This window comes from Syngnathoides biaculeatus, chromosome 7 (genome assembly GCF_019802595.1).
Source record: "Syngnathoides biaculeatus isolate LvHL_M chromosome 7, ASM1980259v1, whole genome shotgun sequence".
In the NCBI taxonomy this organism is placed as follows: Eukaryota; Metazoa; Chordata; class Actinopteri; order Syngnathiformes; family Syngnathidae; genus Syngnathoides; species Syngnathoides biaculeatus.
In genome coordinates, this window is record NC_084646.1 from 29,587,260 (window position 1) to 29,611,022 (window position 23,763).

Below are 23,763 nucleotides of genomic sequence, written 5' to 3' on the forward strand. Positions count from 1 at the left end.
CCTGCCATGCAGAATGATGGATCTGTTTGCGTTTTGTCCTGGAACAGTATTTCTGTGCAACTCCAACTTTGAAATACTCCCTATCCTTATTTTGTTTTTGTTTTTAAATACTCTGATGTTGCAGCTGGATAGAAAAGGGTTTTAGGAGACAGAGGCCCAGAACGGACAAAGGGAAAGGGGTCCAAATCACAGCAGAACAATAGGCAATCTAGATATTTGAGGACAAGTAATGTTATAACAGTCAAACTCTTCTTATTTGTGGATAGGTTTAGCTATTAGAGGTCCAAGCCCAAGCGAAGCCAATAATATATTTATGGAACGTATTTGAACATCATATTACAAGCATGTTGGTCATATAGTGTAAGGAGTTACTGAGCGGGCATTGAGGAAGGGTGGGTCTCCTCCACCAGCAAGTGAGGGCTGAGCCAAGGGAGCCCATTTAGTGGGGGACCCAACTACAGGGTTGACATCCACTCCCCAGGACCCAGGGTAGTCCCCAGCCCAACTGAAGCTCAACCAGTCCCAAAGGGAGAAGTGGCAGGTCACAGGACTCAAGCCTAGGAGAGATGTGAATACCTACCACACACCCAAAGGTTTTGTTTAAATATAAGTAAATGAGAGGTTGACCATCATTACACCATGGATGTTTCACTGCATATGTCAATGTTATGACAATATAATTTGTATTTTAGAGTGTATTTGTAACCTTCTAATTTGGATTTCAAGATGAAAAAGTTGTGCTCACACTAAAAATAAAATTATTTTGAAAATATTTTAGTGTTAGGCAGCAAAGTGAGGCGGCTATAGAGCATTGGCTTCACAGTTCTGAGGAATGGGGTTCAAATCCCGGCTCCACCTGTGTGGAGTCTGCATGTTCTCCCCATGCCCATGCCTGCATGGGTTTCTGCACTCCGGTTTCCTCCCACACCCCCAAAACATCCAACATTGATTGGACACTCTAAATTGCCCCTCGGTGTGATTGTGAGTGCGACTTTTGTCTCTGTCTGCCCTACGATTGCTGGCCACCAGTTCAGGGTGTATGACCGCTGGGATAGGCTCCAGCACTCCTGCAACCCTCATGAGGATAAGCGGCTCATAAAATGGATGGATGGATTTTAATGTTAAATGTCATTTATTATGCATGTTTTCATATGAATGCAGCCTCTCGATTTTACAAACATCTACAGTGATTTTTGACTGAAATTATCACTTGGGAAGAGCTTTTATTACATTATTTATCAAATCTTTCATCATTAAGATGACTGATGGCCTCTAAAGCAATCATTTTATCATCTGAGTTTCAGATCAGTGAGAATAAATAAATTGTTGTTGACTACCCTGGAAATTAATCTGTTAATGTTAAACTCTGCTTTTATTTGATAGTTGCTCAGATAACCTGTAAGTTCCCATCCCTTGTGCTCTATGTCAAACCTATTTTCTTTTCAAAAAGAAATAAGCTCTGGAAGAGCTTTCGGCATTTCATAAACTGAAAAAAAAACAAGCCCTTATTTAGCTCTGCCGTTTTTCATTATCATATTCATCAAACAATATCACTTCCAGTTAGCCCAACAGCTGCCCATGTGGCCTGTATGAAGGGATTTTCTCATCTAGTCCGATTAAATTAGCCAAATATAGTTAGAGCAAAGTGGGGAAAGCTTGTGTGTGGAAATAATAATTAAATATAAGTCTTCACATTTATCTACCCACCTTTCAGATGAGTTTCAGAACTTTGTTCGAAAGCTTCCCACATCATACGCTTTGAACACCTCTGCCATCGAGTACTTGTGGAAAATCGAGCCAGCAATTCATCAACGCTACAAACAGCTGGAACTCAACACCCAACAGTTTCTGAGCAAATCTGGGCACATCATCAACAAGCTCTTCACCCTCAGCAAGAGGTGCCGTACCAAGCCCAAAATCATTATGCTGAGAGAGAGGTGAGATACTCTGGTGTTGTTGAAGGATTCCTGCTGACCTTGCTGTTGGCATGAAGTGTGTGCTTATGTGTATGTGTCAGTGTGTGTCTGTGCCAGCATGCAACACTATATGAAGTAATAAGCAAAAATTCGAAACCCTGCAGCCACATCACATGTCCTTTCAAGCTGTCTGAAAATGGCACAGTTCATTTAGTTTCTTCTGCTTGCTCTGTGCACAGCAGTTTGGCAATTGCCTGAACTAGGCATTATGGTAATCTTGCACACAATATATTGTATTATGCCTTTGATATTCAAGGTGCTTCTGACGTTGGCTATAGTCTCACACCTGATGAGGTTTAGATGACCTGCTTTACTATAAGGAAATTAAGACTCCTGTAAAATCAAAGTTTACGGTATTTATAAAGATGATCAAAAAAATGTTTGGATTATAAGAACATGTTGTAGGTTTCCCCGTTCTGATTAATATTGCCTTTGTGGAATCCGAAATAAACAGAGATTGTGAATAGATTTATCCGTTTGCACCCATCTGTGGGGTCTGCCATGCTGAGTGTGATCGCCCTCCACAATCGACTGATATTTATGTCTTAACTGCCCTCACACATGCATTGCAAAAGTCACATGACCAAACCCACAAAACATGTTAGCGAACCCTCTGTGGATGCTGCTATATGAACAATAAACACATGATGACATGATGGTGGGAACCCAGAACGAGTCAATTTTCTTCAAATAATCATGAACCCATTTAAATCCCCACTGACATCCCTGTAGACATTGTAAAATAGACATTGTAATGAAAAATACATTATAAGATTACATTATTCACTTCAATGTCTATATGAAAAAAATAAATATGACCGATCTGAGCGCTGCCCCATGCTGAAAAGTCTCCTTGTGATTAATGCACATGCATTACTAACAGGGGAACTCTGGGTACGTAGCAGACTCCTACTGGGAAATCACCCGCTCTCATAGTTCCGCTTCTTCTACATAGAGGGAGCTAACATATGTTATATCCTAACCCTAACCCGAACCTAACCTTAAAACAAAAGTTGATAAAAAGATATATACATATATGTACGTTCGCTGCGTTTGTCTTTCTGAGACGACCATAGCGAACATGAACACTCGGCGACAAGTTGTCGAATGGCACACATTGAAGCATGGATGGGGATGTTTCAGACTGGCTGGAAGTTGACAAAACATACCCGCATGCGCATTAATCACAAGGAGACTTTTCAGTACCGGGAGTGTCATCCATGCACAAAGTTGTGGAAGTCTCATTCGACATCAAAGTGGTAGCCATTTTGCCTCCAACGTCATCAGCAGATGTTACAATGGGACATTCGGCATTGAAAACGCATAGTGGCACCTGCTATGGAACACGGAAGCTCTTTTCAAAGAAGAGAATCCCGCCGAAGCCATCCACAGTGCCGACGGGCACATTGACTCATTTAGCACCCCTGACTTACGTACGTGGATCTTTTGTTACATTCTGAGAGGATTACGCCCCACCCCCTCCACAACTATTGCTTTTTTTAGTAGCTGTATATCCACCTACCTGGCATTTGGAACCCACATAGCTCTTGTCCTTTGCATCTGTGCAATACATTTTTCACGACGAACTGGGTCTTTTGGAAAAGTATGAAGAGTAAATGCATTCTCCCGAGAATTGAGAATTGAGATTTTCCTTTGAATATGTTTTGGATTACTATCCTGCTGGAATGTTCAGTTCCGTTTTCATCATCCTTGTAGATGGCAGAAGATTTTTGTCAAGAATATCGATGTACATTTTCCCATTCATTCCTCCTTGAATAACGTGAAGTTTACCAGGAAAATGTCCTCAAAAGCAGCCCCATACCATCATTTCCCAACACCGAACTTCACAGTTGCTATACTGTTTGTCGGATGATGTGGAGTGTCATTTTTCCTCCAAACATGGTGTGCAATATGGCATCCAAACAGTACTGAGTTCTCCAAATGTCCATCCATCCATCCATCCATCCATCCATCCATCCATCCATCCATCCATCCATCCATCCATTATCTGAGCTGTTTATGTTACAGGGTTCAAAACAAAAGTTTGTATGACAGTTCACTGCACTGCCAATCTACCTTTAAAACATTGAAATAGTTGTAGGAAGGAGAGATGGAGACATGTTGACGTGAACTTCATTGTGGCAATGACCTTATTAAACATATCCTCCAAATACAAAGCTGTTCAAAATTTGCACAATTGTGCTAATTTATACGAAAGTATAATATGTACAGGAAGTTTCCATTTCACAGATTTCACAAGCAACGCAAACATTTTCCTCATATTTGAAAATGTCAAATTCACCTTTACTTACAACTAACTAACATATATAACTCTTCAATATAATGATATAAGTTATAATTTCTTATATGTAATTGTATTTTGCATACATTTGAGGTAACAGAATCAGAAAGAGAAAAAGTAAACATTCGCACCTATTCAGGACGTGTGTGTGTGTGTCAGTGTGTGTGTGCGGCGCGAAGCGGCTCGCCCCACCACTACTACTGCCTAAACATAAATGCTTTCCACATTGCATTTCCAAACATTGCATGCTCAATTTGGGATTCTACCCAACACAATCCATTTAGCTGCGGGCGAGTGAATTGCGACCAAACTGCGACATTTGTCGGAAGGAGAGACAGAGACATGTTGGTGACTGGTATTTCACTGAGACAATGACACAGAGGTGCTTATCTTACCGCCTATAGAGCTCGTGCACTTACGTCACTGAAATTACGTGACTGGCCATATTGCCGGTCAAACAAAGCATTCTTCAATGCCAAGTCCGTTGATACGAAACGAAACAAATCTTCGAAGATTCGAAGGTAATAATAAATGAAGGCACGTTGAAAAATTAGAGACACTTTGCATAGAGGACCCATATTTAATGTCGAAGTCAATGGTTCGCCAATAAGAAAGTGAACTATTAACTCGCTTCCGCTTGTATTGGTCAAGTGGATCTACACATGTATTTGCGGAGTAAGTCTTCAAGATTTACACAGATGTTTGAAAGGGTATAAAAGTCTGGACCCATACAAATATTTCGTTGCTGGATATGTTCTCAATCAAGAATAAATCCCACATAGTGATGGGGAAACGCAGATTTTTTTTCAATACAAATATCAATATTTAAGTAAATGACCCCTGGTTTTACACAAACTCACATTCATTAACTATGACTGGAAAAAAAAAATTACAGCGAGTCAGCTCCTCTGTACACAGAAGCGTGTTGGGGCCACACCTTAAACTTCGGTAATCCACTTCGTGACAGATGTTTTTTTTTTTTAAATATCCGTTGTTCTCAAATGAGTCCAATACGTATTTAAACAAAGAAAATAAACCGCTGGGAAAGGCTTCAGCCCCCGTACAAGGAAGCATGTTGCGGCCACACGTTAACGTATGTAACTGTGACAGACGGTTTATTTTCTTTTTTAAAATATGCATTGGACTCATTTGAGAACAATGCATATCAAAAAGTGTGGCCGCAAAACCCTTCCGTCTACATTGGAGAGGACTCCCTGCGATATTTTTTTTAAACGCATTGTTGTCAAAAGAGCCAACTTGGCATTATAAATACTTCTTGGGAATTTGAGATTGAGAAGAATAATTCCTACCTGAAATGATGTGATTGCTACACAATCGTGTGTAATTGGTTGGGCACCATCCATCACATTTAATAGCCGAAATCCATCAATCTTTTCTCGTCTTTTCAGTTGGTATTATATAGAATGATCTCTTTGAATATCTGTCTCATCTGTTGTAACAACCAACAGTACAACAAGTCTCAGGCATTGTGAAAATTCTGCTCCGGTTCAATGTTACCCACACTGTTGAGCAGCTCTTTTTGACCGGCAAAATGGCGCAGTGAAAATGGTGACATCATGTGCACAGGCTCAATAGACTTTGTGGACCTACGTCACTGAAATCATGTGACTGGCCATATTGACGGTCAAACAAAGCATTGTTCAATGCTAAGTCCGTTGAAACGAAACGAAAATGTCTTATAGCACGACGCTCAGAGTTTTTTCCGATACCGTTAAACATTTATAAGGTGATAATAAATGAAGGTATATAGAAAAATGAGAGACACTTGGCCTATAGGACCCATATTTAATGCCGAAGTCAATGTTTTCGCCGATAAGAAATTGGACTGTTAATTCGCTTCCGCTTGTCTTGGACAACTGGATATACACATGTATCTGGTGAGTAAGATGTCGAGATTTACACAGAAAGGTTTGAAAGCGTATAAAAGTCTGGATGCATACAAATACTTCTTTGGCATAAATCCGACATAGTGACGCATTGACGGCTCGTGAACACGGAAGCGTATTTGACTACACGTTAGTCTTTGCTGGAATCCATCGATCTTTTCAGCTAGTATTCAATACAAATACCAATATTTAAATAAATGACCCCTGGTTTTACACAAACTCGCATTCATCAACTATCATTGGAAAAAAAAAGATGACGGGTTGACAGCTTATGAACGTGGAAGTGTATTCAGCTACACATTAACCTTAGCCGGAAACCATCAATCTTTTCTGCTCGTATTAAAAAAAAAAAAAAAAAAAAACACTATTTAAATAAATGGCCTCTGGTTTTACACAAACTCTCATTCATCAACTAAAGAATCGTCTCTACGGAACATACATGGAAGTGATGGCGGCCACACGTTAACCTTTCTGCTACGACAAGTGGTTTATTAATTTTTTTTAAAATACGCATTGTTCTCAAATGTGCCAACATGGCATTATAATTTTTCCTTGTAAATTGTGATTGAAAGAATAATTCCTACCTGAAATGAAGCGATTGCTACACAGACGTGTGTATTTTGGTTGGGCACTATCCATCATGTTTAATTGCCGAAATCCATCAATATTTTCTGGTCTTTTCAGCTGGTATTCCATGGAATGATCTCTTTGAATATCTGTCTCATCTGTTGTGACAACCAACAGCACAAGAGGTCTCGGGCAATTTGAAAAATCTGCTCAATGGCTCCCGCAGAGCAGAGCAGCTAGATTTGACCAGCAATATGGCGCCATGCAAACTGTGACGTCATGTGCATGAGCTCTATTGTCGCCGCCAACACCACCCAGTCCCCCACATTGCCCCTTCCTGTCCCAGAGGCGTACTACAACCATTTCACAGCCCATGTGGAAAAAGCAACTGTAAAAACCTCTGAACATTAACCAACGAAAACAGTGATTATAACAACAACAACAAAAATCAAATACCCTCCTTGTGCACACTAGGGTGTCACAGTTATCCTCACAAGGGTCACAGGAGTGCTAGGGTCTATCCTAACTTTCATCTGGCAGGAGGTGGGGTACACCCTGAACTGGTTGCCAGCCAATCACAGGGCAGATAGAGACAAACAACAGTCACACTCACAATCATACCCAGGGCCAATTTAGAGTCTCCAATGAATGCATGTTTTTGTGATATGAGAAGAAACCGGAACCCCCGAAGAAAACCCACGGAGGAATGGGATGAACATCCAAACTCCACAGAGGCGAGATTGTGAGATTGGGATTTGAACCCTAGTCACCAGAAATGTGAGGGCAGTACTCTAACCAGCTAATCCATTGTGCTGCCTTTCACAAATGTTATTTAGGAAACCTTAAAGAAGCTTTAAAAAAAAAATCTGTAATAGGGTCATGCATGGTAAATGTGCACAGAGGCCGTGACGGCAGAGTAGGTTACTTACTGTTTTCTTTGTGACTACGGTACCCGTTAATTCCATTTTTTTTTTTTTTTAACTCTCCATAAGTAGTCCTTGGTTCTTGGACACTTCTTCAGAATTTTCTATTCACTCCTCGGTCAGAAATCTTCTGAGGAACAACTGATTGAGACAAATGTATGGTGGTATTATTGGCAGTCCACTTGAGTATTTTGACCACAACCATATTCACTGTAACATTTAGAAGCTTAAATAGGTGCCAATTACCAATGGCATCATTATGTTTTGCAACAATTAGTTTGTGATGTTCTTGAGACAGCCCTAAGCTTTACCCATCATTAGATGTCTGGACTCACACCTCGGAAATTAGACTTTTTTGCTGGTCTTCAATTAGGAGAAAATATCTGATATTCATTTGCAACGACAAGGGGGTTGATTGCTGTTTGATTATTGATAGATTTCACTTTTTTCTTGGTTTTCTATGGCTTTTTCGTCTTCATTTCTTCTTTGTTCAATGTTTTTTCCCTGTCATTTCAGTTTTACATACAACTTAATTTCGGATCTTTTTTGTTCTACTTTCTTTCGATGTATGAATTATTAGCATTGTTCCCAACATCTGTATTGTATATTCAGTTGGAAAAATGGTGATGTGTTCAATACTTAGTTCAGTGGCTGGTGAACAGCGGTCACCAATGCGGTGCCCACAGGCAGATGGTTACCAGTGAGGACCACTTAACCATGAGGGTTATCCATGGGATCACATATGACCCAGTGTAATTAAGGGCCCACTGTATAAACACAACGTACCACAGTTACTCTTTTTACCCTTAAAGCCCAACGTCTCACATGTGTCCACGTTAGAGTGACTGTTTGTGGAGATTCCCCTATTCATGTTTCAGAGGGAGGCCTCTTCCACAACCGGAAATTAATGAGTACATTTTTCCAAATATGATGTTTTTTGTACCTTTGATGCTTATTGACTAATTTAGTTTGTACATAAAATTTCAAGAAGTTTTGGATGTCTTGGGTTCTCTAAGGTTAAGGTGGCCGTGAGGGATGTTCTGAAAATAGTCCCGGTCACAATTTGTTGTTAGTGTCATTATTTTTGCGTAATTTGAATTTTTAATCAGAATTGGTTACATTAATGTAATATTTAAAATAACAAAATATAATGTAACAAAATTTTTTTACATATTTTATGTATTACGAACTCTGACCTAGTTTCAGAGTTCCTCATCACTTTTGTGATACAGTGCAGCAATGTTGAAGAGTTAGCTTACTTGTACTTTGCCCCTCCTCCCCGAAAAAAAAACATGGCAGAAAAACAAAAAAGTACTTATAATTTTCACAGTGATTAGGAGGAAAACTCATTTTTTACATCTTTTAATGAAAAACTATTACTACTACTAAAACTACTACTATTGTCTTATTTGCGAGACGAGTGTTCCAAAAGCCAAACAACACAGGATGTTTCGTGTGCTATTGCAGGAGTTGTTTGTGGAATATGATGACCTGTTACTTCACACAGAAATCTGATGGCTCAGCAAGGGATGAATTCTGCAGCGTTTTTTGGTATTTCCGAGTGAAATCAAAACCTTCATGATGTCAAAGGGGAAAATTGCATCACTGTTTGAGGACATGAAACGGATACTTGACCTCACGTTTTTAGGAGATTTGACTGAGAAACTGAACCATTTACATCATGAGTTGCAAAGTAAAGGAAGACTGTTGGTCACATGATAGGTACAGGAAATGCATTTAGAGCACAAATTGTTCAGGGGTCATTTACAGAGCAAAAAATGCCACACTTTCCCTCCATGTGGTCAGTTAGATAACCATGCTTCTGCCCCTGGAGCTTTGGATAAAGCAGTAATCAGGTATTTCCAAGTCATATACAGACTAGGACACGAATTTTATAACTGCACGTAAGCGGCATGGCCGAAAACTAACATTGAATGCCTATGACTTCGAACCCTCAGGTGGCACTGCATCAAAAGCTGAGATCAACGTGTGAAAGATATTAGCACACAGGCTCAGGATCACATCAGAAAATCAATGTTAGTAAATACAGTATGGCACTACAGCCGTAAGTGAGACTTAAAAATCTTCTGTCCAAAGCAAAAGTCATTTATCAACCCAAGACACTGCCGGCGCATCTAAGATGGACTAATGCAACGTGGAAAAGTGCTCTATGGTCCAACAAGTCCATGTTAGAAATTGTTTTTGAGAAATTGTGGACGCAAAGTTCAAAAGCCAGCATCTGTGGTGGTATGAGGTTGTCTGAGTGCCAAAGGGATGTGTACACATCTATGAATGCACCATTAATGCTGGAAGGTACATACACGCTTTATGGAGAAACATATGCGACCATACAAGCAACGTGTCTTACATGAGACCATACAAGCAACGTGTCCTTTTCATGGACACCATAGCTTGTTTCAGTGATAGATAGATAGATAGATAGATAGATAGATAGATAGATAGATAGATAGATAGATAGATAGATAGATAGATAGATAGATAGATAGATAGATAGATAGATAGATAGATAGATAGATAGATAGATAGATAGATAGATAGATAGATAGATAGATAGATAGATAGATAGAATTCTGCAAAATGAGCTGCCAATTTGCAAACTTAACATGCATGAGGCAAAAATTATAAGAACCCTGTATAGTCCGAGAGCAACTGTGAACCAAAATCCAACCAAAAAGAAAATCTCTTATTTTTGCTATCTATTAAAAGCATTATTTTGACATATTATAATCATCCATCCATCCATCATCCATCCATCCATCATCCATCCATCCATTTTCTTAAGGTGAGTGCCCTGGTGCCCTTTTTAATATTTTTAGAATGTACATGGGTGCACGGTGATGCAGCTGCAGAGCATTGGCCTCACAATTCCGAGGACCAGGGTTAAATCACCTTCCTGTGTGGAGTTTGCATGTTCTCCCCGTGCCTGTGTGGGTTTTCGCCCAGCACTACAGTTTCATCCCACATCCCCAAAACATGAAACAGTTGGAGACTAAATTGCCCCGAGGTGTGATTGTGAGTTTGACTGGTGTCTGTCTCCATGTGACCTGTAATTGGCTAGTAACCAGTTCAGGGTCTACCCCGCCTCGTGCCCAATAATGGCTGGGATTGGCTCCTGCACTCTCACGACGCTCGTGAGGATAAGCGGCTCAGAAAATGGATGGAAGAATGGATAGATTCTACATTGTATGTACAGTGAAGAAAATAAGTATTTGAACACCCTGCTATATTGTAAGTTCTCCCACTTAGAAATCATTGAGGGGTCTGAAATTTTCATCGCAGGTGCATGTCCACTGTGAGAGAGATCATCGTAAAAGAAAAATCCAGAAATCTCAATGTAAGATTTTTTAAACAATATATTTGTGTGATACAGCTGCAAATAAGTAATTTAACACCTGTCTATCAGCTATAATTCTGACTCCCAAAGACCTCTTAGTCCGCATTTAAAAGTCCACCTCCACTCCATTATTATCCTGAATCAGATGCACCTGTGTGAGGTCATTAGCTGCACAAAGACACCTGTCCACCCCATACAATCAGTAAGACACAAACTTGTAACATGGCCAATACCAAAGAGCTCTCCAAAGACACCAGCGAGAAAATTGTACAACTCCTCATGGCTGGAAAGGGGTATGGAGAAATTGCCAAGCAGGTTGGCGAAAAAAGGTCCACTGTTGGAGAAATCCTTGGAAAATAGAAGAAGCTAAACATGACAGTCAATCTCAATCGGAGTGGAGCCCCATGCAAGATATCACCTTGTGGGGTCTCAATGATCCTCAGAAAGGTGAGGAATCAGCAACAGGACTACACGACAGGACTTGGTCAATGACCTGAAAAGAGCTGGGACCACCGTTTCCAAGGTGACTGTTGGTAATACACCAAGAAGTCATGGTTTGAAATCACATATGGCATGTAAGGTTCCCCTGCTTAAACCAGCACATGTCAAGGCCCATCTTAAGTTTACCAATGACCATTTGAATGATACAGAGGAGTCATGGGAGAAAGCTTTGTGGTCAGATGCAACTGTTTGGTCATAATTCCACAAACCATGTTCGGAGGAAGACGAATGATGAGTTCCATCTCAAAAACACCATCCCTACTTTGAAGCATTGGTGTGGTAGCTTCATGCTTTGGGGGTGTTTTTCTGCACATGGGACAGGACAACTACTCTGTATTAATGAGGGTATGACCGTGGCAATGTATTGTGAGATTTTTGGGAACAACCATTTCCCTCAGTCAAAGCATTGAAGATGGGTCGTGGCTGGGTCTTTCAACATGACTATGACCCAAATAAAACAGCCAGGAAAACTAAGGAGTGGCTCCGTAAGAAGCATATCAAGGTTCTGGTGTGGCCTCGGTAGTCTCCAGACTTAAACCCAATAGAAAATCTTTGGAGGGAGCTGAAACTCAGTGTTTCTCAGCGACAGCCCAGAAACTTGTCTGATCTAGAGAAGATATGTGTGGAGGAGTGGGCCAAAATCCCTCCTGCAGTGTGTGCAGTTGACCTCTGTAATTGCAAGCAAAGGCTACTGTTCTGAATATTAACATTGGTTTTCTAGGGTGTTCAAATATTTATTTGCAGATGTATCACACATATAAATTGTTAAATTTAAAGATTTATGGCTTTTTCTTTTTTGATTATCTCTCTTGCAGTAGATATGCACCTACGATGAAAATTTCAGACCCCTCCATGCTTTCTAAGTGGGAGAACTTGCAATATAGCAGGGTGTTCAAATACTTATTTTCTACACTGTAGCTATAAAAACCGGTAAACATTTTGTCCCTCCCTCCACATTCGTTGCTATGAGCCGCTACCATCTTGAACCTCCAGGTAAAGTTGTTGAATTGACTTTTGTCATTCATTTTGGAGGTACATTGCTTTGCTTTATCTGAAGAAACAAATGGTTTATTTTTTTTTGTTCATTTACACATCATAATTTTTCCCATGAATTTCAATTATTGCAGTGATCTTTGTGAAAATAGCTGTGAGAGATGAATAGATAGGAGCCTGGGGACTGATCTTCTCCTTTGCCTGTCGTTCATACTGTGTCTCCTCGACAGTTTACATGTCCCGCTGACACTCTTCATCCAGATGACAGAACAGCTTCCTCACACCTGCTGTGCACAGCCACAACAGCAATGAGATGTGCATAACAAACAGATGGGTCTCAAAGAAAACAGTCAACGCCAAAACTTTGAACACATTGACTGACAATGTGATCAGTTTAATTATTTTTTGTGTTGTATAAAATTCTAATAAATTTCAAATAACTGCAAGAAAAGCCAGTTTAACAACTCTTAATTGGTTTGATCAGGATGGCATAGATTCATGGTACTAAAAAGGCCAAAAAGGCCATGGTGAGGTTTCTTGTTTTCTTGACACAAGAGTTCAAGCTTTTGACATGTTTCAGAGTTACAGTCACTAGTCTCTTTTAAAGGTGGTACTTCATTAAAAAAAATCAAATTAACTGGAGGTGTTTTAATTTATCAAATTAAATGATAAATATGATTTAAATCATACTTTCACATCATATCATACAGACTACTACTTCTTCTTTTCCGTCCGGCTTGTCCGGTTAGGGGTCGCCACAGCAAGTCATCTTTTTTCTGTCCAAGGTCCTGCATTTTCCTCTTTAACACCCACTGCCCTCATGTCTTCCCTCACTATACCCATCAACCTTCTCTTTGGTTTTCCTCTCGCTCTTTTGGCTGGAAGCTCCATCCTTAGCACCCTTCTACCAATATACTCATTCTCTTGCCTCTGGACATGTCCAAACCATCGGAGTCGGCTCTCTCGAACCCAGTCTCCAAAACATCCAACTTTGGCTGTCCCTTATTTCTCATCCTAATATCTAACCCTATCCAACCTGATCACACCAAGCAAGAACCCCGACATCTTCATTTCTGCCTACTCCAGTTCTACTTCTTGTTGTCTCTGCAATGCCACTATCTATAATCCGTACATCTGTCCGGCCAACATGTAGAGAATCTTTTCTTCTTCTTTTGTGTCCAACCTGGTGTACATGTTGTCATATGCCTTTTGTTTAGCCTTCGCCACCTCTACCTTTGCCCTAAATCGCATCATCGACAACGCCGTAAAGCGCCCCGGCTCGACAGTTTTGTTCATCGCGGACGGCGGTGGCTATGAACAACGCCGTATGGCTCGAAACAATAGGGTAATATTGCCCCGGTAACTTCACTCGGTTGTGTGATGTTCTCTTCTCCGAAAAGAGCTTCCGTGTCAGAAGGGGCGTGTTCGTTCCCCATAGTCGGGTCCACTGCGTGTATTCAATGGCGAATGTCCGGGGTGACGTCACGGACAGGGGATGCAGCCAATATGGCGACCACTTGTATATCATCGAATGACACTTCCGCAACTTTGCACATGGATCGCATGTGCTCTCTGCTCATATTTATTTTTTTGTATAGACATTGAAGTGAATAATGTTATATGTATTTTTCATTACAATACCTATTTTAGAATGTTTATAGGGATGACACTTGATCTTTAAAGAAGATCTGAATGTAACGTGGGGTTCAAATGCTGTTACTGTGTGTTTGTGCACAATACTGAACTCTTGAGTGCACTTTTTTTTGTAAAAGACATGAAACTAATGTTTTGGACCGCTGACTTGAGGCACAACCTTCCTGCACAGAAGACACAGAGAGGGTGGGGGTATGGGGAGCATTTTGGCTCAGGGGTTTTGACACAATTTTTAAACATATAGCAGCAATACAGCACATGTTTTTCAGATCCACAAATATACCCATGACTTACATGTTTTTTTTTTTAATGCTGTGTGTGGATTTACGACTTTGCATCTTCGCACCGTTGTAGCATAATGGCCTCACAGTTCTGAGGACCGGGGTTCAAATCCTGGCCCCCTTGCGTGGAGTTTGCATGTTCTTCCTGTGCCTGCATGGGTTTTCTCCGTGCACTCCAGTTTCCTCCCACATCCCAAACACATGCATTAATTGGAGACTCTAAATTGCGACTGTTGTCTGTCTCCATGTCCCCTGTGATGGGTGGCAATGACTTCAGGTTGTACCCCACCTCCTGCACTCCCGTGACCCTCGTGAGAATAAGCGGCTCAGAAAATGAATGGATGCATATCATTTGTATACATTAAATTCTCCTTGTGACTAGTCGGGGCATTTGCAGATAAGAGGGCACACAATGATTTTTTTTAGACAAACGTAACCCAGTTTTCAAGATATTCAAACACAAACGCGTTGACATGTGTGAGAAGGTTGTCCCTTCATCCTCTTGGCAACAGTGTTGTGGTTTCTATTGATGACTTCAGTTCAAGTCATTTTTATGGCATATCCTATATCACATCTCAATGTATTCCTTCCACCTCTCCTCAGTCCTTTCCATTTCCCACTTCTTCGTCGCTAATCTCTATCCTTGTATGACTTCCTGTATTTTGGGGTTCCACCACCAAGTCTCCTTCTCCCCTTTCCTACCAGAAGGTACCACAAGTACTCTCCTGCCTGCCTCTGACAATAGTATTGGCAATAGTTTTCCAGTCTTCCAGGAGGTCTTCCTGTACATCGAGAGCCTGTCTCACCTCTTTCTGAAAGGCCACTCAACATTCTTCCTTTCTCAACTCTTGGATGCACAATACATCAACCTTTCTCCTAATCATCATGTCAACTAACTCCTGAGCTTTTCCTGTCATAGTCCCAACATTCAAAGTTCCTACACACAGTTCTAGGGTCTGTGCATTTCTCTTCTTCTTCTGCCGACCAAGCTGCTTTCCTCTTTTATATTTTTGATCTACATTATCTGAATTTCTACCTATGCCTTGCAGATTAACATTGGTGGGGGTGGGCATAGTTAGGCCGAGCCACGACCTATCCTTTATGGAATTTGTTTGATGAACACTGATATATGGTTGACACAGTTTTACTCCGGATGCCCTTTGCAGTTATCTGGGCTCGGGACCGGCCTACAGGATGCACAGGAATTGTGCCCCCCTTCGGGCTGCACATACTCAAAACAAGCAATCAAATAAACAAAGTCAGCACATAAGATACACAATTCACATTCTACCTAATCTATGTTAAAGTTAAAGTCAGATAAAAGCAATCAAATACTGTCATGATCCTGTCGCTCCAGCCCGGCTTGTGCGGGTGTCCGCGGTTGCTCTGATTGGGAGGTGCACACCTGCGCCTCATGCAGCCTGATTATGCTGTGTATTTATATGACCCCGATGACGACTGGCCGGGGCCAGTTCGTTGAGCTTCATGTCCCGTTCGAGTGCTCCGGTATCCCTGATCGTCAACCTGTGTGTACCGACCTTCGCCTGTTCTCCGACCAACCTTGTAAGCCTGACTCCTTCGATACTTCTGCCTGCCTTGATCGTTCTTCTGTGTACCGACGCCTGCCTGCCCGCTCACCTGCTCTCTTCGCCCGACGTCCCAACTACCGCTGCTGCATCTGACCGCCTGCTCAATACCTGACCTCGGCATATAATAAATGTTTCTCCTTGAACTACCTTGCATCGTCCGAGTCCTGCATTTGGGTCCTACCCCCATTCCAATGGGACATGACAAATACAGTGAAGAAAATAAGTATTTGAAAACCCTGTTATATTGTAAGTTCTCCCACTTACAAATCATGGAGGGGTCTGAAATTTTCATTGTAGGTGCATCTCCACTGTGAGAGAGATAATCTAAAAAGAAAAATCCACAAATCACAATGCATGATTTAAAGATTTATTTGTGTGATACAACTCCAAATAAGTATTTGAACTTAAAGACCTGTTTGTCTGCCTTTAAAAGTCCAACTCCACTCCATGTATTATCCTGAATCAGATGCACCTGTGTGAGGTCGTTAGCTGCATAAAGACACCTGACCATCCCATACAATCAGTAAGACTCAAACTTGTAACATGGCCAAGACCAAAGAGCTGTCCAAAGACACCAGAGACAAAATTGTACAACTCCACACGGCTGGAAAGTGATACAAAGAAATTGCCAAGCACCTTGGGGAACAACCTTTTTCCATCAGTCAGAGCATTGAAGGTGGGTCGTGGCTGGGTCTTTCAACATGACAGTGACCCGAAGCACACATCCAGGGAAAGGAAAACCAAGGAGTGGCTCCGTAAGAAGCATATCAGGGATCTGGTGTGGCCTAGCCTGTCTCCAGACCTAAACCCAATATAAAATCTTTGGAGGTAGCTGAAACTCCGTGTTTCTCGGCGACAGCCCAGAAACCTGTCTGATCTAGAGAAGATCTGTGTGGAGGAGTGGGCCAAAATCTCTCCTGCAGTGTGTGCAAACCTGGTGAAGAACTACAGGAAAAGTTAGATCTCTCTAATTGCAAACAAAGGCAACTGTACCAGATATTAACATTAATTTTCTCAGGTGGTAAAATACTCATTTCCAGCTGTATCAAACAAAAAAAAATCATATATTTTGATTTTGGGATTTTTATTTTTAGATTATCTATCTCACTCACAGTGGACATGCACCTATGATGAAAATTTCAGTCCTCTCCATGATGTCTAAGTGGGAGAACTTGCATTATAGCAGAATGTTCAAATACTTATTTTCTTCACTGTAAACACAGTCAGCACACAAGGTGCACAAATCATATACTACCTGTGTGAAAATATAAAGGATATGGCGATTTAAAGGATATGTGGATGGAAGGGATTCAAAGCACAATGGCCCTCACTCTAGTAGTTGAAGGTTGAGGCCACGTTCGATGTTTGTTCCTCGTTGTATACTCTACATAGGTAATGTTGTTAGCGCACTAGGCCAATTTAGGCCAAGCAGCTTTAACGCGAACTATACGGCACCAATTTGGCTACTAAGATGTACTAAGATAAGCCTTGCTAAATTTCCCATAAGTCCTCAGGGCCCTCATCATACAAGTTAGGAAGTTACTCACATTCGATGTTTCTTCAACAGCACGGTTTGATCACAAACGCGTCTCGTTGTTAGCCAGCTAAGCTTAGGTAGTCTGGGCCTATAAGCAAGTTTAAGTTAAGGTTTCTACTTGCCCAACTTCCTACTAAGTACTCACAGTCCTCATCATAAATGAAACATAGGTTTTGCCGGTTGTGTAAGTACTAACGTTTTATGTTAAATATTAGTTCAGCTCAGTTAAATATTAGAATACTAAGATTGCACATATTATGATTTTAGTCCACTGAAGTCATCACCAGGAGCGTCCACATCGAGTATTCACAACATTCGGTCCAAATTCAGCAGGATTTATTGAATTACGATCGGGCTGCCCAGAGCATCCTGTTTAAGCTGCTACCAGTTTGGGGATCGGAAAAGTGTGCTAGTCCCCATTTTTAAGAACAGAGGCGATGTTCAGAAATGTGGAAACTACAGAGGAATCCTGGTGGCACTAATTTACTTCCTTAGGAGGCTCGCTGATCAAGATATTCATGATTTATTTGCCGGAGGGAATATGTGTGTGTGTCACAGAACAACTTACATTTTCCAGTTTAAGGTACCCCTATGTATATACAAAATGGAACACACACACTTTTTATTGTTCTATCTTTTTATTAGCACTACATTTCACGATCCAGGAGCCATTAAACTACTCAAAATGCATATTGGCCCAACTCAGACAATCATCATTAACAATGAAGTGAAAGAACCGGAAATAGTTTTTAACCTAATATCAGAAAACACATGACATTTATGCTAATTAATTGAATATTAACACAATCTAAATTACAGACCAATGTGCAGGACAGTAATATTTATATATATTAATATTTTGGATATGATTATTGATGGCCCAACTAAATTAATGGGAGCATGGTACACAATTATAATAGCATCCATCCATTTCCTCAGCCCTTATCCTCACATGGGTCATGGGAGTGCTTGAGCCTATCCCAGCCATCATCCGGCAGAAGGCAGGGTACACCCTGAACTGGTTGCCAGCCAATCGCAGGGCACATAGAGACAGACAACAGTCTCACTCAAAATCCCACCAATTTACAGTCTCCAATGAATGCAGGTTTTTGTGATGTGGGAGGAAAAAGGAGTGCCCGGAGAAAACCCACGCAGGCACGGGGAGAATATTCTGACTCCACAAAGACATAGCCAGGATTGGAATCCCAGTCCTCAGAACTCCCGGGCCAACACTCTAACCTGTTGCGCCACTTTGCCATAAGAATAGCATTGTTCAGTCGTTTAGGATATACATCATGCATTTACTGCTGTTATGTTTTGCTGCCAATAAGCCAATAATTGACTTAATGAACTGGTGTGAGAGTAACAGTATCAATAATTTATACCATTTTCTCCATTTTGTTAGGCCATGTCTTTCTGAAAACTGAAGCGCCTCTCTTACTGTTTCAGACCTATGACCTACTGGCTGAACTACATCCTCTCCATAATGTACTGCAGTGAAAATAATCACATTGGCTCATACTTGGAAGAGACCCACAGTTGCTCCTGCCCCTATGAGCACCCTCCATGTCAGGGTGTGATTCCCTGCACAGTGGGTGAAGGCACCTCCTGTGGATCCTGTTCCTATGAGAACCGTTCCCGCTGTGCCACGTGTAACCAGGGTTACATGCTTAGTCAGGGCATATGTCGCAATGAAGTTCCAGACTCCATTGACCACTACATTGGCTTCGAGACGGACTTGCAGGACTTGGAGTTACGCTATCTACTGCAAAAACATGACAACCGCATCAGCATCCATGGGATCTTTGTCAGCAATGATGTCAGACTAAATAACTGGTTTGACCCATCATGGAGAAAGAGGATGCTGCTGACTCTGAAGAGTAACAAATACAAGTCAAGCCATGTCCACATGCTTTTGGGGATTGGGCTTCAGATTTGCCTTACCAAAAACATCACATTGGACCCAGTGCTGTCTGTCTACATAAATCCATTTGGAGGAAGTCACTCAGAGAGTTGGGTCATGCCTACTGACCAAAATAACTACCCTGACTGGGAGAGGACTAAATTACTCCTTCCCCATGACTGTTATAACTGGACTTTGACATTGGGCAACAAGTGGAAAACCTTTTTTGAGACTGTTCACTTTTACTTACGGAGTCGGATCAGGGGCCATTCAAGTAATGGAAATGTAACTGTACATTATGAACCGTTGGAATATTTGGTACCCGGGCAACATCTTGGCTCCATGAAAATAAACAACATACAGGTGTTTGGCTATAGTATGCATTTTGACCCCGATGCAATCCAGGACTTAATTTTACAGCTGGATTATCCATACACTCAGGGATCACAGGACTCTGCCCTGCTACAGCTACAGGAGATCCGGGATCGGGTAAACAGGCTTTCCCCACCCGGAGCTCAGCCTTTGGATCTCTTCTCTTGTTTGTTGCGGCATCGGCTCAAATTATCCACAACAGATGTTGCCAGGATCCAGGCTGCGCTGCAGACTTTCAGTGCCAAGCAGCCTAACTCGATGGAATACGAAACAACCAAATTATGTAGCTAATAAGTGGGCAGGAGGCCAGGTGCACAGATGGAAAACTCTTATGACATACTCCTGAGAATGGTTAAGAGCAATTTTGGAGCTGTGCAAAGGATGTTTGAGGGACATTCTCAACGTCATCATGAAGCTCAAGAGTACACTTTCATCATTCATAGAAATTCGTACAACATTAGAATTACATCACATCATATTCACATTCTCCTTTTGGAAAAACAGACACTTATACATATGTACAATATAATCAGACCTGCAACACCATACATTATGTTTTGAGCACAAATGCACAAACTTGAATAACAGTCATGTTCTTATAAATATTTTTACACCAGCATATTTTACATTTTTGTTGTCGTGTTTTACAACCTTTATTTTGCAGTTAAGACAAATATTATCTGCTACCGATATAGCTTGACCTATTATTTTAACACGTGACTTGATTGGCTGCTCCTTGTTTTCAGTTTCCTGTGATGATATCAAGTAAAAAAAAAAACTTTGTGGGAAAAGTGTTACACATATTTGTATGAACATATATCCAAGAAATATATGTACTCCACTCAAATAATCACATTGTTTATTTTTCTATTGTTTTGTGTGTGTGTGTGTGTGTGTGTTCGGAGGGGGTGGTGGTGGACACTGTATAAAATTGTATTACAACATTTAATAGAGAACATTTGTTAATACAGAACTCTGAATAAAAAGCTTTTTATGTGTGAGATATAGATGGTGTATCATGTGGAGTATACTAATCATCTTTCAGAATATTCATTTCGTAAATACGAGGTTATAATTTCTAGAACATGGGACTGGGCATTGTTAAGAACCTTAAAATTCAATTTGATTTTGATTCTTAGGTTTGTCATTTGATTTAACATCAATTCTTTAGGTTTACAAATCGAATTGATATTGATTTACAATGGCTGAAATAAGCATTTAACCAATCACATTTTTTCTCACGAAATCAGAATCAGAATCGTCTTTATTCGTCAAGTATATCAGAAACATTTTTGGAATTTGTCTCCGGTAGTTGGAGCCCCTCTAGTACGACATACATAATCTGGCAATGACAATGATGGAATTTATTTATTTTGTTGGCAACTGTGCAAAGTATGCAGAGGCCTCTACCATTTAGACTACTTAGAGTGCCTAATAGAGCAATCGTCCAGTGCAATATATCATTGCTCAAAGTGTGCCAGGACTTCAAGGAACATATACAGTTTAAAGTGATTAGTCATCCGATAATCTGGCACAACGTCCATTGTGCAAGTGTTGCAGATATTCCTCAGTCGATTGTGCAAGTGGGGCTGATTGCCACTCAGGTCCGAGAGAGTCGTATTGGTCAACAACAGATGTGCAGATGGTGCAGCGTGGTGAGACCATTGCAGTGAGTGGGCGAGTAATATATAATATAGCATAATAATTGGCCCGGCAGAATTTGACAACAAACTCGAGACAAAAAAAAAAATTGGCAGCATGTTGATGTTGAATTTTAAAATCTGTTTAAGTTAATTGCGAGGGAGAAGAAGCTGTTGGTTTACATTGCTCGATACCGCCTACCTGAGGGAAGCAGCTGGGAGAGGTGGTGGCCAGGATGTGAAAGTTCCGATAAGAACCTGCATGGGATCATCGTAGTTCATCTGGCATGCCAGTCCTCAAAGGTGGATAATCCATTCAGCAGTTTTGACTGTCCGTTGCAGTTGGGAGTTTTTCCTTTTTTGTTGGAACTGTTAGAACTGTCTCAGCCACTCTCATGGCAGGCCGTGCTTCCTTAGGAGCTGCAAGAAGTTGTGTTTAGCTCCTGGCGTTGTTGGCTACACCAAAACTCCAGTCTCTCCACTTCCTTTCAATACGCAGACTCATCACCGTCTTTGATGAGGCCAATGTCATCTACTAACTTCAGGAGTTTGACACCTGGCAGCGTTGAGGTGCTGTCATTTGTGTAGCGAGAGAAGATCAGTGGGGAGAGGACACATAATACGTAAATGGAAAGCCAATCATAACACCAAAATTTGCCTCGATCATTTGTTCCTTTTAAGAGGCTCCATAGCTCAGTGGTTAGAGCATTGGTTTGGTAAACCACGGGTTGCGTCAGGAAGGGCATCCAGTGTAAAAAAAAATGCCAAACAAATATGTGCCTTCATCTGAGATGACACTGTGTGGCGACCCCTAACGGGACAAGCCGAAAGAAACTGACTATTTGCTCCTTGTAAGACTTTTGACAGATGTGTGCAACGAATAATCAGAATAATCAACTTATCCAAGAGCCATGTAGAGAGGTCCAGAAAGACCTGGAATTAGCAGGTACTGGTGTCACAAGGAAAAGAGAGAGTAATCTACTCTGCCGCCATAGCCTATATGCACGTTCACCACTCAAGACCTCATTACTTAAAAAAATTTCCAAATAAAAACATGTTGTTGGTTGTTTCGAGTTTGCTGAGCAACATTTGGACAAGTCAGTTAAATACTGGTTCCCACACTGTAAAAATAGCAGTAAGTGAAATTCGGAGGTGGGAATATGATGGTGTGGTGCAGCTTTTCAACAAATGGTACTCATGAACTTCACATTATTGAAGGAAGGATAAATAGACAAATATACTGCCCTCTATGAGAATCACCTCACTTGTAGCCAATCAAAATCAATAGAAAGAACTGAAACTCAAGCTCCATAAAAGAAGTTTACGGAATCTTCAAGATATGAAGACTGATTGTGTGGAGAAATGGGCCAAAATCACTCCAAAACCATGAATTTGAATGGTTTTCTGTACAGGAGGCATCTTGAAGCTGTTACAATATTGTAAACAATGACTTTTGTACGAATTATTAAATAAATACCAATTGGCATGTTCAATACTTTTTCCCTGTTATTTCACGTTACACATCACAATACACATAACCTTATTTCTGAGCTGATTTGTTCAACTTCCTTTGTATGTGTGTTGTGTTGTTTTTGAGGCAATGTAAAATCTGTTGACTCTCACCACATTTTCATAAAAATGTGGACATAATTTGATTGTATATAAAGAGTAAAAAAGTTAAAAAATTGCAGTTGTGTATTAACACTGAAAAGTTAAAGTGCATTAAAACTTAAATTTATTTATTTTGTCATATTATTAAGTGGTAAGCCCCCTCCTGTGCTGTCTACATACCTTTGACTGCAGCCCAGCCCACAAAAATAACATTACTGTCAAATTTACCGACAACACAGTAGTGGTCGGTTTGATCTCAAAGAGAGACAAGGCACGTATAGAGAGGAGGTCCAGAAGCTCACAACGTGGTGCTTAGACTATAATCTGACACTAAACACTAAAAAAACAAAGGAGATCATTGTGGACTTCTGGGGGAACAGAACTGAAGCAGGTCCAGTCTTCATGAATGACAAGTGCGTGGAGAGTCTGTGCATTCAAGTTCCTGGAAGTCCTTATCTCTGAGGACCGCTCCTGAGACATCATAGCTGCCGTAAAGAAGGTTCAACAGTGTCTACAATATCCTGAGAGTCCTAAAGACAAAAAAAAGTTGGACAGAAAGGTGTGGCTGGCCTTCTACCGCTCTTCCATCGAGAGCCTCCTGATGTTCTGTATCTCAATTTAGTACGGGAGCTGCATTGAAGCAGAAAGAGCAA

The 23,763-nt window shown here is 40.9% G+C and overlaps 1 protein-coding gene across 5 annotated transcripts in view; it reads left to right on the top strand.

Moving 5' to 3' along the window:
* Positions 1 to 20,667, top strand: part of LOC133503969 (BMP/retinoic acid-inducible neural-specific protein 3-like) — a 108,445-nt gene extending 87,778 nt beyond the window's left edge. For all 5 annotated transcript variants that reach the window (XM_061826011.1, XM_061826010.1, XM_061826014.1 and 2 more), the window contains 2 exons: positions 1,715 to 1,937; positions 19,034 to 20,667. In XM_061826011.1, the coding sequence (XP_061681995.1) occupies positions 1,715 to 1,937; positions 19,034 to 20,150 (1,340 nt within the window). In that variant the 3' untranslated portion in view covers positions 20,151 to 20,667. The remainder of the gene's footprint in view (positions 1 to 1,714; positions 1,938 to 19,033) is intronic.
* The last annotated feature ends 3,096 nt before the right edge of the window (positions 20,668 to 23,763 follow it).